Source organism: Centroberyx affinis, unplaced genomic scaffold, assembly GCF_046629955.1.
Source record: "Centroberyx affinis isolate AG114_WGS23_722 - 3 ecotype Tasmania unplaced genomic scaffold, CSIRO-AGI_Caff_v1 ptg000950l_1, whole genome shotgun sequence".
In the NCBI taxonomy this organism is placed as follows: domain Eukaryota; kingdom Metazoa; phylum Chordata; class Actinopteri; order Beryciformes; family Berycidae; genus Centroberyx; species Centroberyx affinis.
Window position 1 is genome coordinate 332,989 of NW_027279524.1, and position 13,342 is coordinate 346,330.

General features: G+C 42.9%; 1 protein-coding gene across 1 annotated transcript in view; it reads right to left on the reverse strand.

The window, feature by feature from the left end:
* Positions 1-650: 650 nt before the first annotated feature.
* LOC139646153 (citron Rho-interacting kinase) overlaps positions 651-13,342 on the reverse strand; it is a 38,561-nt gene continuing 25,869 nt past the window's right edge. Inside the window, exons 23-39 of the mRNA XM_071522082.1 lie at positions 10,731-10,904; positions 10,193-10,373; positions 9,159-9,247; positions 8,931-9,035; positions 8,094-8,263; positions 7,611-7,655; positions 6,133-6,213; positions 5,589-5,724; positions 5,017-5,156; positions 4,778-4,870; positions 4,151-4,259; positions 3,582-3,710; positions 2,720-2,800; positions 2,519-2,597; positions 2,266-2,439; positions 1,211-1,499; positions 651-674 (exon numbers count right to left, since the gene is read on the reverse strand). Of these exons, the coding sequence (XP_071378183.1) occupies positions 651-674; positions 1,211-1,499; positions 2,266-2,439; positions 2,519-2,597; positions 2,720-2,800; positions 3,582-3,710; positions 4,151-4,259; positions 4,778-4,870; positions 5,017-5,156; positions 5,589-5,724; positions 6,133-6,213; positions 7,611-7,655; positions 8,094-8,263; positions 8,931-9,035; positions 9,159-9,247; positions 10,193-10,373; positions 10,731-10,904 (2,099 nt within the window). The remainder of the gene's footprint in view (positions 675-1,210; positions 1,500-2,265; positions 2,440-2,518; positions 2,598-2,719; positions 2,801-3,581; positions 3,711-4,150; positions 4,260-4,777; positions 4,871-5,016; positions 5,157-5,588; positions 5,725-6,132; positions 6,214-7,610; positions 7,656-8,093; positions 8,264-8,930; positions 9,036-9,158; positions 9,248-10,192; positions 10,374-10,730; positions 10,905-13,342) is intronic.

Here is a 13,342-nt window from a genome sequence, read left to right on the forward strand (position 1 = left end):
AGACTGGTCGTGTAACAAGAACGAGTTTGACTCCTGTTCAAATCCAATCTCGTGTGCAAAGTGTTGCCTCCAAACCTGTTCTCGTTCTGACTGAAGTGGGTAACTGAATGTTGGTGTAATTCTCCAAACAGAGAAAACCTAATGCGATATATTTCAGATTATCATGAAATGTTGATATTGGATTTCTCTCCCAGCGACATCATTTATCTCCCTGCAACATCGTTAGAAACGCATTTTTAAAAAAAATAGACATGGCTTTACCAGCCTACTATTCCCTTTATCTATAAAAAACTCAGACAGCTATATTTACAACTCTGGTTATATATTATAAAGAGGATTCTCTTGATCCGTAGATCGACATAGTTTCCCTGCCACCGAATCTGCCCGATTCCCGTGAAAGCTTGTATCAGAAAAGAGAAGATTGTCAAAGGAAACGTCTCCCAGTGCAAGTTGACGTGTTGTTGAATGAGGAACTGAGATTGCACTATGTACAGGCGATGGGGCTGACTGGTCAGCGGTCAGTCAGCCTGGATGCCGTGGCTGTGTGTACGTGTGTGTGTGCGCGTGTGTGTGTGTGCGTGTGCAGAGTGGACAGGGGTTTCCCATCGTTTCTCCTCAGCCTCCATTCAGGAGCAGGCAGGGAACTGGATTCACACCGACGACTGATCCCACACCTGCAAGACACGGACACGAGCAAAGGGTCACATCTACTGCTTTAACAGAAATTCATCCCACAAATTTACATATCCACCATTTGAAAAGGAGACACTTTTAAATTATGAGATCGCTGTACTTTTGTCATTTAAATTACAGGAGAACCTCATTCATTCAAACCCTCTGTGACTGGAGGTTGAGTGAATCCATGAGGAGTGATATCCAGATGAGTGAAATAAACTAAAAAAGGAAGTCTGCACATGCATGTCAAAGCCTCTTGTGTTTAATTTGTAGTTTTGTCTTGCCTTTCAGGGCTTCCGTAGGGTTTGTCCCAAAATGAGAATATCCACCATTTAGATGAAGTGACTCCTGTAGTTAAAAAGTGGCTGGTAGCACAAATGAAAACTAATTATTTTACCTCTAGAAGTATAGCAGGTAACTTAAGTCCAAAAACTTAAAACAAAATGTCAACACTTTTACAGACTGGATCCCTATTCCTTCCTTTTGTAACGGAACCCTGTGTTCTGTGTGTGTGTGTGTGTGTGTGTTGCAGCACCTTGTTAACAGGGGTGAGCTGTGTTCGGACGGAGCCTGCATGGAGGCGGGTGCTGTCCCCGAACCTCCCGGGGGACCGCTCCCTGCGGCTGTCCAGCACCCTGCCGGGCGACTTCTCCCTGTCCAGCGGCCGGGCGGGAGACTTGTCCCGTCTGAACTCGGTTCGGCCCTCGCGGTAGCGGTGCGGGGTGCTGGGCTCCCGGTGCAGGCCCTCGTGGCTGCCGGGGCCCGAGGCCAGGCGCTTGGAGATGTGCTCGGTGTAGGTGGGCGGGCCGCGCTTACTGGGACTCCTGTGGGAAAACACAGAGCGGACAGGCAGTGACTGAATTAATAATTGTGAATGCAATAAAGCAGAATAATTCTAAATGAAGTACATCAGTTTTGAACCAGTAAATGTTCTCATATTATGGGCAAATGACTAATATTATGCATACATATGGGCAAATGACTGAATAATTCCAGAGTCCACAAAGCTGTTCTACATTAATTGTAAATGAAGCAGCTCCAGAATGTCTCCATGACATCGCTTATTAAACTGCAGTTCAACAGAAAATCTGATATTTTGTGAGTCTTTGTATTATAGATCTCCTCATGGCTGTCTAAACTTCAAACAGAAAAAAAGATCAAATATGTGACACAAAAATCTGATTTTGTGTTTCTGTATTCAGCCTTAGACTCTATTATGTTAAAAGAGGCTTGTTCCTGTCTGCAAATCTAGACGGAAATTTCCAAGATCATAGGAATAATCTGTGCAAACTCTGCTTTCGAGTGCATTCAGACTGGAGCTTCTTGATACAGCAGATGGCACTGTTGGCCTATCCAATGAAAAAACAAACCCTGATTGTTTTGGTTTGGTAAATCTTGTGCTGTAGTGAAGCACACTGAGTATTACCAACAAACCCAAGTTCCTAAATGCAACAGAAAGGTAATCCTGAGATTTTTTCGTAAGCCTTTGCAGTTTTTTTTAATCTCACCTACGCTTTCTGTAATTTTTTCTCTCTCTTTCTGGTTTTATCACTTAAACTAAATCAGTCAAACATGACAGGGGGAGCTGACCCTCGGCTGGAGCCGGTCCTCTGCAGCTCTCCAGACTCTCTGATCAGGCTGCCCTTGCAGCAGATGACCCGCAGCTTGTTCTGGTAGGAGGAGGCCAGGTAGATGGCCCCGGAGGAGATGGCCGGGCCCAGGTAGCGAGGGTTCGGGATGTCCAGGTGGGCCAGCACTGGAGGGCTGCAAGCAGGGACAGCGATGTGAGGAAATGTAACTCGCAATCAAAGTGTTTTGAGAATGTGTTTTCTGTCTGTCTCACCCCAAAGCAGCGTGTCCCTGAACCTCAACCACATCCAAGGAGTTGAAGTAGGTGACGAATAAGTAGGGCTCTCTGTAGGCTGCACCAGAGGAGGATGGGGACAGAATGATTAAGATGGCAGCCATTTGTTGTTTGTATTTATATCTGCATGTACAGTTAATCAAGCAGTGTAAAGCAGTGGAAGTGATGAAGCCTACGCACCAAAGGCCAGAGGCAGACGGCTCCACTTGATGTCCTCAGTGCGGCTCCTTCGGCCGTACGCGTCCACAAACACTCCAAACTCTGCCACAGAAACAAAGCTTACTGCACACTCCTCTAGCTGCCTTGTGTTGTTTTACAATGGTGTGTAGCCTCAGGCAGCACTGTCAGCGCTGTCGTGCAGGGGCGACTCCAAACTAAACCAGGGCAAAGTCCTGGCATCTAATGTCATTTACCACCAAAACTTAGAAACCCACTTATGTCCTCTAAACCTCTGGAGACAAGTGGAGCAGTGACTGATGACAGGATATTAATATTTGGTCAGTGTGATAAATTATTAGATGTAGGTTTCCAACTATCTAGAGGGAACATTGACCCTGAAGGCTCCCTGATGTGATTTTTTAGATATGGCTTCAAAATACATTTCTGGCAATTTCCGCTTGATCTTTGCTCTTCATTACACTCAGAACAACAAGATCAAGTATATATAGCAAGTGTCATACCTGATTGCAGCTCATGACATAGTGGACCCACCCACTTAGACTCACCTTTTTATTTGTGAATGGTGTTACCCACCTTTTCAAGCTAATATAAATCTTCATGACCTAAGTTCATTGTATACAGTAAAACGTGTGACACTGATGTACGTTACATGAATATAGGGTCTTTTCAAGGGAATAAAACAAATTACTACTATGCTAAATAGTATATACTCTTATTTTGTTTATATTGGTGATTCTAATGGTGATGACCGCCTGGAGGTCTTACTGTAGTAAAGCTTTTAATCTGCCCTGTTCAGCACTACACATCGTCCCCTTTGGTAAATAGGGAATTACACTGCATACAGTAGTTGTTGTGAGCTCACCATGAAAGCACAGCAGGTACTCCTCCTTCTGCATGCTGCTGGCCACCTGCATGATGGAGATGGGGAAGCTGTGGGACGAGGCAGCAAACACCGCCGAGGCCAACGACACGTCGTTCTTATCCAGGAACTCTACAGAGGACAAGACAGAAGAGGCACAACCACAGCTGGGTCACATACTAGTACTTGATTCAGTGTGGGGTTAGATAGTGTCAGGTAGGTCAGTAATTTAAATGACTCTCAAATGCTTTCCTGTGATTGTCTAACTTCTCAGGTACCTGCTATATTGTCCTATGTACCAAACCCCACCGACCTGTTACTCCAAGCAGGTGCGACTTCAGTAAAATACTTTGTTCCAGTACAGAAATTAGCTTCATGTAGGCGGTGCTATATATTACTTTTGTGGGATGAAAACCACGCTTCTGCAAAAAGTACAGTTTTCAGGAATGAAGAAAATTATGCTTATTTTCTCCTTCCAACCCATGTATTTTTGGTAGTATGTTTTTTTTCAAGTGAGAAAAACACCCAAACAACTGCTGTTAATATTAACAATATTCTACTTCCATCCTCACCCTCGAGCACAAACTGCTTCATCTCAATCTCGTAGAACTTGTTGGTGCCGATGATGATGCTGTAGCTGGTCAGGTGGATGCAGCTGCAGGGCTCCAGGGTCTCAATCTCCTGAGGGACGAAGGACGGAGAGGCGAGTGAAGGACGCTGCTTGTTTTTGTTTAAACCTTTAGTGGCAAAAAGTCTCTGCTTTCTACTTCTGAAGAAAATCCAATCTGCTGAATCGATTGCATGGAACCTGAATTCATCTCAGTCAGTTCTGCTGTGCTGGACTGAGATCAATGCACTGTTGGTTCTTTGTGTTTGGTGTAAAATCATTGTTTATTGACAGACTGTGTGAATGTTATTTAATCTGATGTCCCCACCTTGGGATGTGATTATTCAGCTTTTTCAGGATTTCAGATTTTGGGACAGATCACTCCCATTAATTTAGTATCAGGACTCCTTTTTTCTTTTTCAATTCTTTTCTACCTTTTTTTTTTTTTTTTTTTTTACATTCCTCATTTTACGAAGTGATGACTGTTTCAGTAGAGCAAGTTTCGCATTCTATGGTTTACATACTTAAGTTTTCCACTTTGTGTTAGAATGTATATTATGTACTTATGGGACATATGGCTGCTCATACCCACCTTACGAATGCAGAATTTGTTGAGATTGTCATTGTAGCGCAGAATGGTTATTTTATTGGGCATTGCAGCACATATACAAGGCCCATTGTCTATCTGTAAAGAGAATACACACTGTCAGCTTATAAAGTCAAGTTGTAAAATGTCATTTTTCCATCAATAAGTAAGAGAAAACCCTATTGCCCTGAAACACATGACCTGCTTAATCTGAACTTTGACAGGAAGAGGAGAAGAAGACCTACTCTCCCAGCAGCAAACAGATGGCAGCCCTTGACCGTCTCAAAGATGTAAGGAGCCAGTTCAGACTGGTTGGGCAGGTGGGACTGGGCCAGAGACTGCTTCACTTTCTTAATCTCCACCAGGCAGAGCGCCCTCTCATCCCCTGCAGGACACAGACAGACTTTACACATCAGCCGAGGTTGCACTTGTTTCAGGTGACAATTAGCTTCTAATTCACTCAGTTCATATAATAACAAGTGAGACATGTCCCCCACAAATGATGCAGGCAGCCCTCGGGCCAGTCAGTAATAAGATGCATCATTGCTTTAAGCTTTATCAAAATTAGACAGGCGGTGTAGCACTTTTCAAAGGTTGAAATTTTGACCATTAATTATAGCGCCTCCATCAGGCCAATCAGGCCAATGGGCTGGATATAAATGGCTTTTCATAGCAGAACATATTCACTTTGTGACTTAAAAAGAAAATCCACTTCCTGAATTGATTAAACTGGAAGTGAATTCACCCCAATCCTGCCGTGTTTTTCTGTTCACTTGACAGTTATCATTTATTGACATGGCAAAGGCGGAGATCTCACCAACGATCATCAGCAGCTTCTCCTGCTCTTTGATGATGTGGATCTGAAAGACTGATCCCAGCCCAGGGATGTGGGTCAGGGAGTTCTTGATAACGTTCAGGGCGTACAGACCCTCTTCAGAGCCCACCAGCACTATCTGTGGCACATAACCACAACATAACCACAACCATTACTCTCGGACAGGGTGAAAGTTCAAATAAGAACGACAGGTTGCAAGTCCACAGTGTACTCCATCTCCCTTCACACATTTAGGATTACTCTACTGCTGAACATTATAACTGCTGCTGTGGATAAGGGTGTCTGATGATTAAAATGCAAAATGTCTAAAATTAAATGAGTAAATACATATGTAAGCAATAAACTGAAAGTATAGTGATGTGTATGGCCAACTCTACCAGTTCTCTCCAATACCACACCCTCCTTATGTTTATGTAGAGTCTGTATTCACTGAGTCTGGAATAAGGATGAGCCAGTGATGAAGCTTTTCATTGTCTTTTTATGCATATGACAATAAAAGGATCTTGAACTCTAAGTATGCCAGTACCTGATCTGTGAGAGGAAGGGTGCAGTTGATATCCAGCCTGTCGTCTCCCTCCAGTTTCAGGAGAGAGTTTCCTAGTAGCTTCTGAAAGAGCAGAGAGAAGTGAAGCGTCAGCGGAGCCACGACCTCAACGTGACCTGAGAGAGAGGGAGCTCAGCAGGGAGCAGAACAGAGGGGTTGGAGGGCTGAAGGACTATATGCAGGTAACAGTGCCAGAGGTGGGACCAGGTCACCTTTGCTCGAGTCACAAGTCAGTCTTAAGTCATGAGAGCCAAGTCAAAGCCCAATTCATAAAGGTCAAGTTTCAGGTCAAGTACCAAGTTCCAAGCCTGGCTAATCAAGTCAAGTCACAAGTAGAAAGTGAGTTGAGCCAAATCTAATTGTTAGTTTACGTGAATTGTTAATATTTAAATCTCTAATTATATTGTAGATTAAAATCTACATATTCTAAGTCTAATAGAGCAAATGATCACAATGCAGCAGAGAAACACTGACAGATTCTGTACAGTGCCATGGTGCATTTATGGTGATGATGGCTAGTTATTTCCGAATATGAGAAGAGGATTGAGGAGTTTGGTAAAGATTCCCACCTAAGCCGTGAAGCTTCCTAGAGTGAAATTCACAATAATATAACTTTTACTTCTATTACTTGTACTGCTCAATAAAGAACAGACATGATTTGTGGAAAACTATTTTCTCAAATGCTGTAAACTGTGAAGAGGTTTGATAGTGCACAGGTCGAAAGGAGTGAAGTATTACCATTGACTGACTGGACTAAATTTACCTCTTGATGAATCATCATGGGAAAACACTCATGTCACATGCTATATGCTGGCAAAACAAAAACAAAAATGCTTACAAAATATTAGTTTCAACTCTTAAGAACGCAAATTTAAGTCAAGTCAAAGGAATTTTATTTTTTGTTCAGTCAAGTTTCATGTGGCCAATTTGTGACTTGTGTCTCACAGATGAATTCAAGTCACGTGACTTGAGTCCCAATCTCTAAATAGTGTGCAGAGAGGCAGCGGGGTAAAAACACAGACAACTACATGAGCAGGTAGAGACCCACTGTCTGATCCTTAGTCCTCTGGACAGGACAGCCAAAGAGGATCAATCCAAAGATGATCAGACATCTTGGTGAGAATATGTGCACAGTGGTTGTAAATACAGAACACCAAAGACAGGGAGGAATATAGGTTGGGTTATTTCAGCAACATTCAAACAATTACCTCAACAAGGTGTTTGTACAGTAAATGACGGTGTAGCAGAGGACAGTGAGAGGAGTGAGGAGTGGTCACAGCAGGTGAGGTGAGCACAGCAGGGAAGATGACAAACCAACACAATGTCAGACATGCACCACTGTGCCTTATGAGAGATATGCAGATGTGCAGTGTGTGTGTGTGTGTGTGTGTGTGTCCGTGTGTGTGTGTGTGTGTGTGTGTGTCAGTGAGTCTTGTGTCTGTATCTTTGTAACTCTTTACCTGGACCAGGGGAGACAGAACCATTTGTCTTTTGGACACAGCAGCCTATGTGCGCAATGAAACCCAATGGAATGGGTAGAATAGAGCAAATCAACAAAACATGCCCATATACCGGACATACAGTGTGGCATGATGAAAAAGCAACAAACAGGAGTGAGAAAGAGAAAGAGAGAGAAAGAGAGAAGAGGAGAGAAGAAGGGGACAATTAACGACACATATAAGTGAAATTGGGGGTTATCCATAAAAAGACAACTGCAGTCAAACTGACCACCTGTGTTAGAAACTGGATTAAAAGACTACAGAAGGTATAATCACTGCTCATGAATAACCCCCATACAGTAAAACAGCAAGTTACAACCAGAGCCATAGACAAGGCAATTATCTATGACTGTGGTCGTAACTGTTTATGATTTGAGTCAGCAGACATCCAGGACGCAGAGAGCCAATTGCCCCGGTAGCCCCAGCTGCTCCAGAGATACTCACTGCGTCGGCCTCAGCCTTCTCCCGGGAGGCTCGCCCCCCGGCCACCACAGACTCCATGACGGCCACCCAGCGCTGCTTGTCTGGGAAGCTGGGAGCCATGAAGTACAGAGACTGTACAGGCCAGCAGGGGGAGTGGGAGTGGGACTCCAGCTTCAGGACGTAGGGAACATCTGACGCACAGGGAACAAGGGAGGCTAAACTTTAGAGACACAGCAGAGATCCCTCCTTTAGAGCAGCGGTTCTCAAACGTTTTCATGCCACAGACCCGCAAATTGACACACATCAGGTCACAGACCATCATTTGATAAGATTCCATCCCAGGGACTCCCATATGGTTTTTGTTGTTGTTGATTTAGTGTTGAATTGTATTACTGCCCACATGTGGTGAAATAATAGTGGTGAGAGTGAAACCTATGATTAAAAGAGCTATTCTTATACACTCTCTGACTGGGATAATTTCTAGTGAATTATAGTGAAATTACACTACTCTTCATTTTGCTGGGAACCCGCAGGAATCGCCTAAATGATCCCTGGGGGTCTCCAGACTCCACTTTGAGAACCACTACTTTTGAGTCTAAAGGAGTGATTATTCTGTGTTTCTTTGAGATACAGGGCTAAAGGACTAATGGCCGTCATATACTGAGAGAGATTGTGATGTGCTATATAAACTATAGGACCTGCTCTTTCCATGAAGGAGAGATGCAGATGAAGTGGAAGGGACAGGCTGAATGAGGATTTTTAAGCCTTCAGACAACAGACAGATTGTGCAAAAGAGGGTGCACGTCAATATTAGGAAAGTGGTCCTAATGCTTTGAGTGTAGCACATGTCTTGTGTACCTGACTTGGCGGTGTTGGGTAGCTCAGATGCTCCTACTGCTCCATGAACCATCACCTCTCCATCTGACAGACACAGGTCGAACTCTTCCAGCGGCTTCACTGAGTCTGAATAACACACACGGAACAAGCAGGTTTGTAACTAGAGACTGTATTCAGCAGGTGAAAAAATTATCAACTCTAGTAGCACTATGTATTCTAATGTTGAGCTAACAGGTAAAACAGAACAACCTTCTCTGGGCTCTATCTCGTAGATAGACACTTTAGTCCCGTCCAGGACCACATACTTCCTCTCCCAGCCCTGGCCTCGCTTCCCATTCCTGCAGACACACAAGGCAATGCAACTGGATCACTAAGAAGCGTGGACGACAGAGCTGGGTCAAACAGAATTTGCAGGAAGCTCTTTGAAGGGTGTAGCATGGGCCAAGGAAGAACCCATTAAATTTTGGAGCGGATCCGGATCCGACTCACGAACAAGCAATAATAGCACGAACCTTGGCGGAGGTCTGCGCTCTCTGAGTGCCCTTCTAGTTTAAACTGGTTTGAGCACCAGATGGGTGTGTTTTTCCACATAGGACAATACAATGAGTGCCTGTGAGGGAGTAGCTCAAATGTCACAGGCCCCGGCTTGCATTTAGTAACATCAGGCTGCCTGTTGGGAGGGGGTGAATGAAGCAGTCTCAGATGGAGGTAGCACACTTTATTGATCCAGACGACTACACTGATGGATGAGAAGGACGCGACAGATGTAGTTAGTAAATCACACACACCATCATGAGGTTCAGCATGCATGCACCTAAACAGAATGTCTGAGAGGAAGCATCACCAGCCGGTGATGCAGGCGACTGCATAGATGCTATATGAACCTCATCTGTGATCAGTTACATTTTGGGGTACAGAACAGTGCCAGAAAGTTTAGACAATCACAAGAAAATGTTTGCAAGTCAATGTAACATACTTTTCTGTGACTTAATGACAATTTGCCTGACACTATTGTCACATTCATGTGCACATCAGTTCTACTTTTCTCAGAATTGTGTGTCAGACACAGACAGTTGCCTTTTTTGGTCAGAAATAAAAAAACATGCAGGTGAAGAAGCATAATATGTATTGTTTAGTTTGACAGCTGCATATGAATGCACCAAATGCAAATTGCAATGATGCAGTGAACCCCACCCAACTCACACCACAAGAACTACTACAAATAATTTTTGACCCAGCTGTGGTAGTTGACCTATCACTGTCTCAGTGTCTCCCTGGCTAACCTGGGCTGCTTCATCCAGCCCTCCAGGTGCATGTGTCCGCTGGCCTCTTTGAGCTGCTGGCCAGGGGAGCTGCCTTTGTCCCGACACAGGCCCTCAGACAGATGCAGGGCGCAGTCGCTTGACAGGCCACACGTGGCTGGAAGGCAGGGGGAGCATTTTGGGTGGCACAAAGCGTGACATTCTGAAGGAAAGAAAACACTGTTAAAAATGACAATGGGTCCCACCAATGAATAAGAAGTCCAGCCATCACCTTGGTCTCACCCATTCTAAAGTGATAAACACTCGCATTTAGCATCCCAAATCAATATTTAAATGTTCATTTATACAATTGAAAAAAACAAAAAATAAAAAATAAAAAAGGAAAAAGAGCCTGAATTTTGCATTTGGGGAAATGGGCAACAAATTGAAATATAGTATACTGTATTTTTGTATTTTCTAATTTTTAATTTAAATATTAAATTGATAAGTGTTACATGGAGCACAGGGTTCAGGCTGTCCTTGTCTTTCTAGGTCTCAGCGGGACAGTATCGGGACTTACCAAGACAGGTGGCGGCCTGACGACCAAAGTGCACAGTATCCAGGCACACGGTACACTTGGCAGCTCTCATGTTGAGTCCCACTGTGAAGCGGTGAGGGGTGTTGTGGTGCACCCTCTCTCTCTCCCTCTCCCTCTCTCTGTCTCTCTGACTGTCCTTCATACGACGGCTATACTCTGAATACAGTCAGGGAACACAGTGAGGGCAGGCAGCTCCAGTATGTCTTATCAGACACACGCTAACAGGCACATCCATCACTTCAAAACCTCAGTACACCATGCCATACCAGCTATGAAATCGGGTTAACAAAAGGAGGCTTCCAAAATAACTTGAGGATGTTCAGCAAAAGGCATAAGCAAGAAAACTCTGAAGAAAAAAATGCTTGAAACAGAATATGGTTAATTCCATCAATCCCATTGGTTGTACCCGCTCACTGCTACACCTTGAAGGCATTATTCAGTCAATATCATGTCTGCCATACTAATATGTTCAGTATGGAGGACGCAGAGTGAGTAAAGAGTCAAAATTAGTATTATCTGTTGGTGATACTTTATTGATCCTTATAGGGAAATTCTCTTTTCTCTTGCCCACCCTCCATAGGGAGGTCAGAGGTCAGGCTCAGCTACAGAGCAGCAGCCCTGGAGCTGGTTGGGCTTCAGTGTCTTGCTCAAGGACACTTCAGCAGGACAGATGCTTGCTTTCACAAGAGTTTGAATCCAGTCCTTCTGGTTGACTTATATCTCACTACGTCATCCTGCTGTCCACTGGAACTTAATGAAAGTTATACCAATATGAAAGTCTCTCTGTCTCCAGCACAAAGTTGTTTTCTGAACCTTCTCTAGTAGACTGGAAGTGTTGTAACATTCATCACCAATGGCATTACTTTCTCTCATCTAGAGCCGCAACGATTAATCGATTAATCGATTAGTTGTCGACTATTAAATTAATCGCCAACTATTTTGATAATCGATTAATCGGTTTGAGTAATTTTTTAAGACAAATAAGTCAAAATTCTCTGATTCCAGCTTCTTAAATGTGAATATTTTCTTTACTTTACTTTACTCCTCTATGACAGTAAACTGAATATCTTTGGGTTGTGGACAAAACAAGACATTTGAGGACGTCATCTTGGGCTTTGGGAAACACTGATTGACATTTTTCACCATTTTCTGACATTTTATAGGCCAAACAACTAATCGATTAATCGAGAAAATAATCGACAGATTAATCGACAATGAAAATAATCGTTGGTTGCAGCCCTACTCTCATCATCTATCATCTTTCCATTACCCCTCCAGGCACTGACAGGAGTGACCAGCTGTATTTGAGTGAGGCTGGAGGGCTACAGTTATCTCACAGAATGTAGTTTTCAAGAACTAAGATGAAACACCCCGACTTTGTCATTTGAATTGGATCCTATTCAAGTGGCAGATCAGACAAGACAGAGCACATTCACCTTTCATGTTCACATGTGGCTGCTTGGAGCCGAGCTGAGAGCAAGGGCTGAATGCAAACTGCCTGCCAGCAGCCATTGATTACTCTTACAAGGACCTTTCAGTCAGGATCGATATTGAATGTCAGGGCCATGCGCAACCATCCTGGGGGTTTTCTAAACCAACTAATGATATCACAGACAGTACCCTAATTTTGGCATTTACTGACAATTCTTTTTGTCTGTTCATATGCTACCTCCGTTCTGGGGTTTTTGTAAAAGGGACAGCTAGCAACACATATCCAAAATGGTATATTCTGTACATATGCTTTCGGCATCTGTAAATATATTGATATGGTGTATTGTTTTTTTTGTTTACTTGTTAATGTCATGTATATATTTTCATCATGTATATTGTCGTAAACTCATATCTGCACCCTCAGTTTTACACATTGTTATTTATATATTTATAAATATAATATTTATATTTACGTTTTCATGATGGTTCAAGTATTTCATACCGTATACATATTTATATTTTTATATTCTATAACACTGTGTTTATACATACATATATTTATACACTTATATATTTACTTGTACATAAAACATATGTTTCATACAAGCAACAACTGTAATTAAATCCAGAAATGTTAGTAGTTCCTTTTTTCCCTCATACTTCATACTTTTGCAGTCTGCTTAACGTGTTGAAATTGTCGGCAACATGTGTTTACATAATCACAATTATTTAGATTCTATTTGATTGCTTTTAATGTTTTATTATGTCTACTACTTTGCATTCCTCATTTTTATATTCCAGCTGTGTGCTTATATATTTTCCTTTTCCCTGCTGAAACCATTGTGTTACTGCAGCAACCAAATTTCCCCACAGGAATCAATAAAGTTTCATGTCATCTTAATTTTAAGAAACCTGATTGGGTTATGTTATTGAAACCTTGATTATTTTGTAAGAGGAAATACGCTGACTGAATGATACCTTTAAGGTATGGCTCATGCAACCTTAGGTTTTCAGAGCATGGGTTCAAAAGGTCAAACAGCGTTTTGTGCATTGCAGAGTGTATCATACATCCCTGTTAGTGTATGATGTGGAGGTCAGGTGGGATTGTAGTGGGTCAAGGTGCAGAGCAGAGCAGAGTTCTGCGAATCAGATCGTAGCTTTAG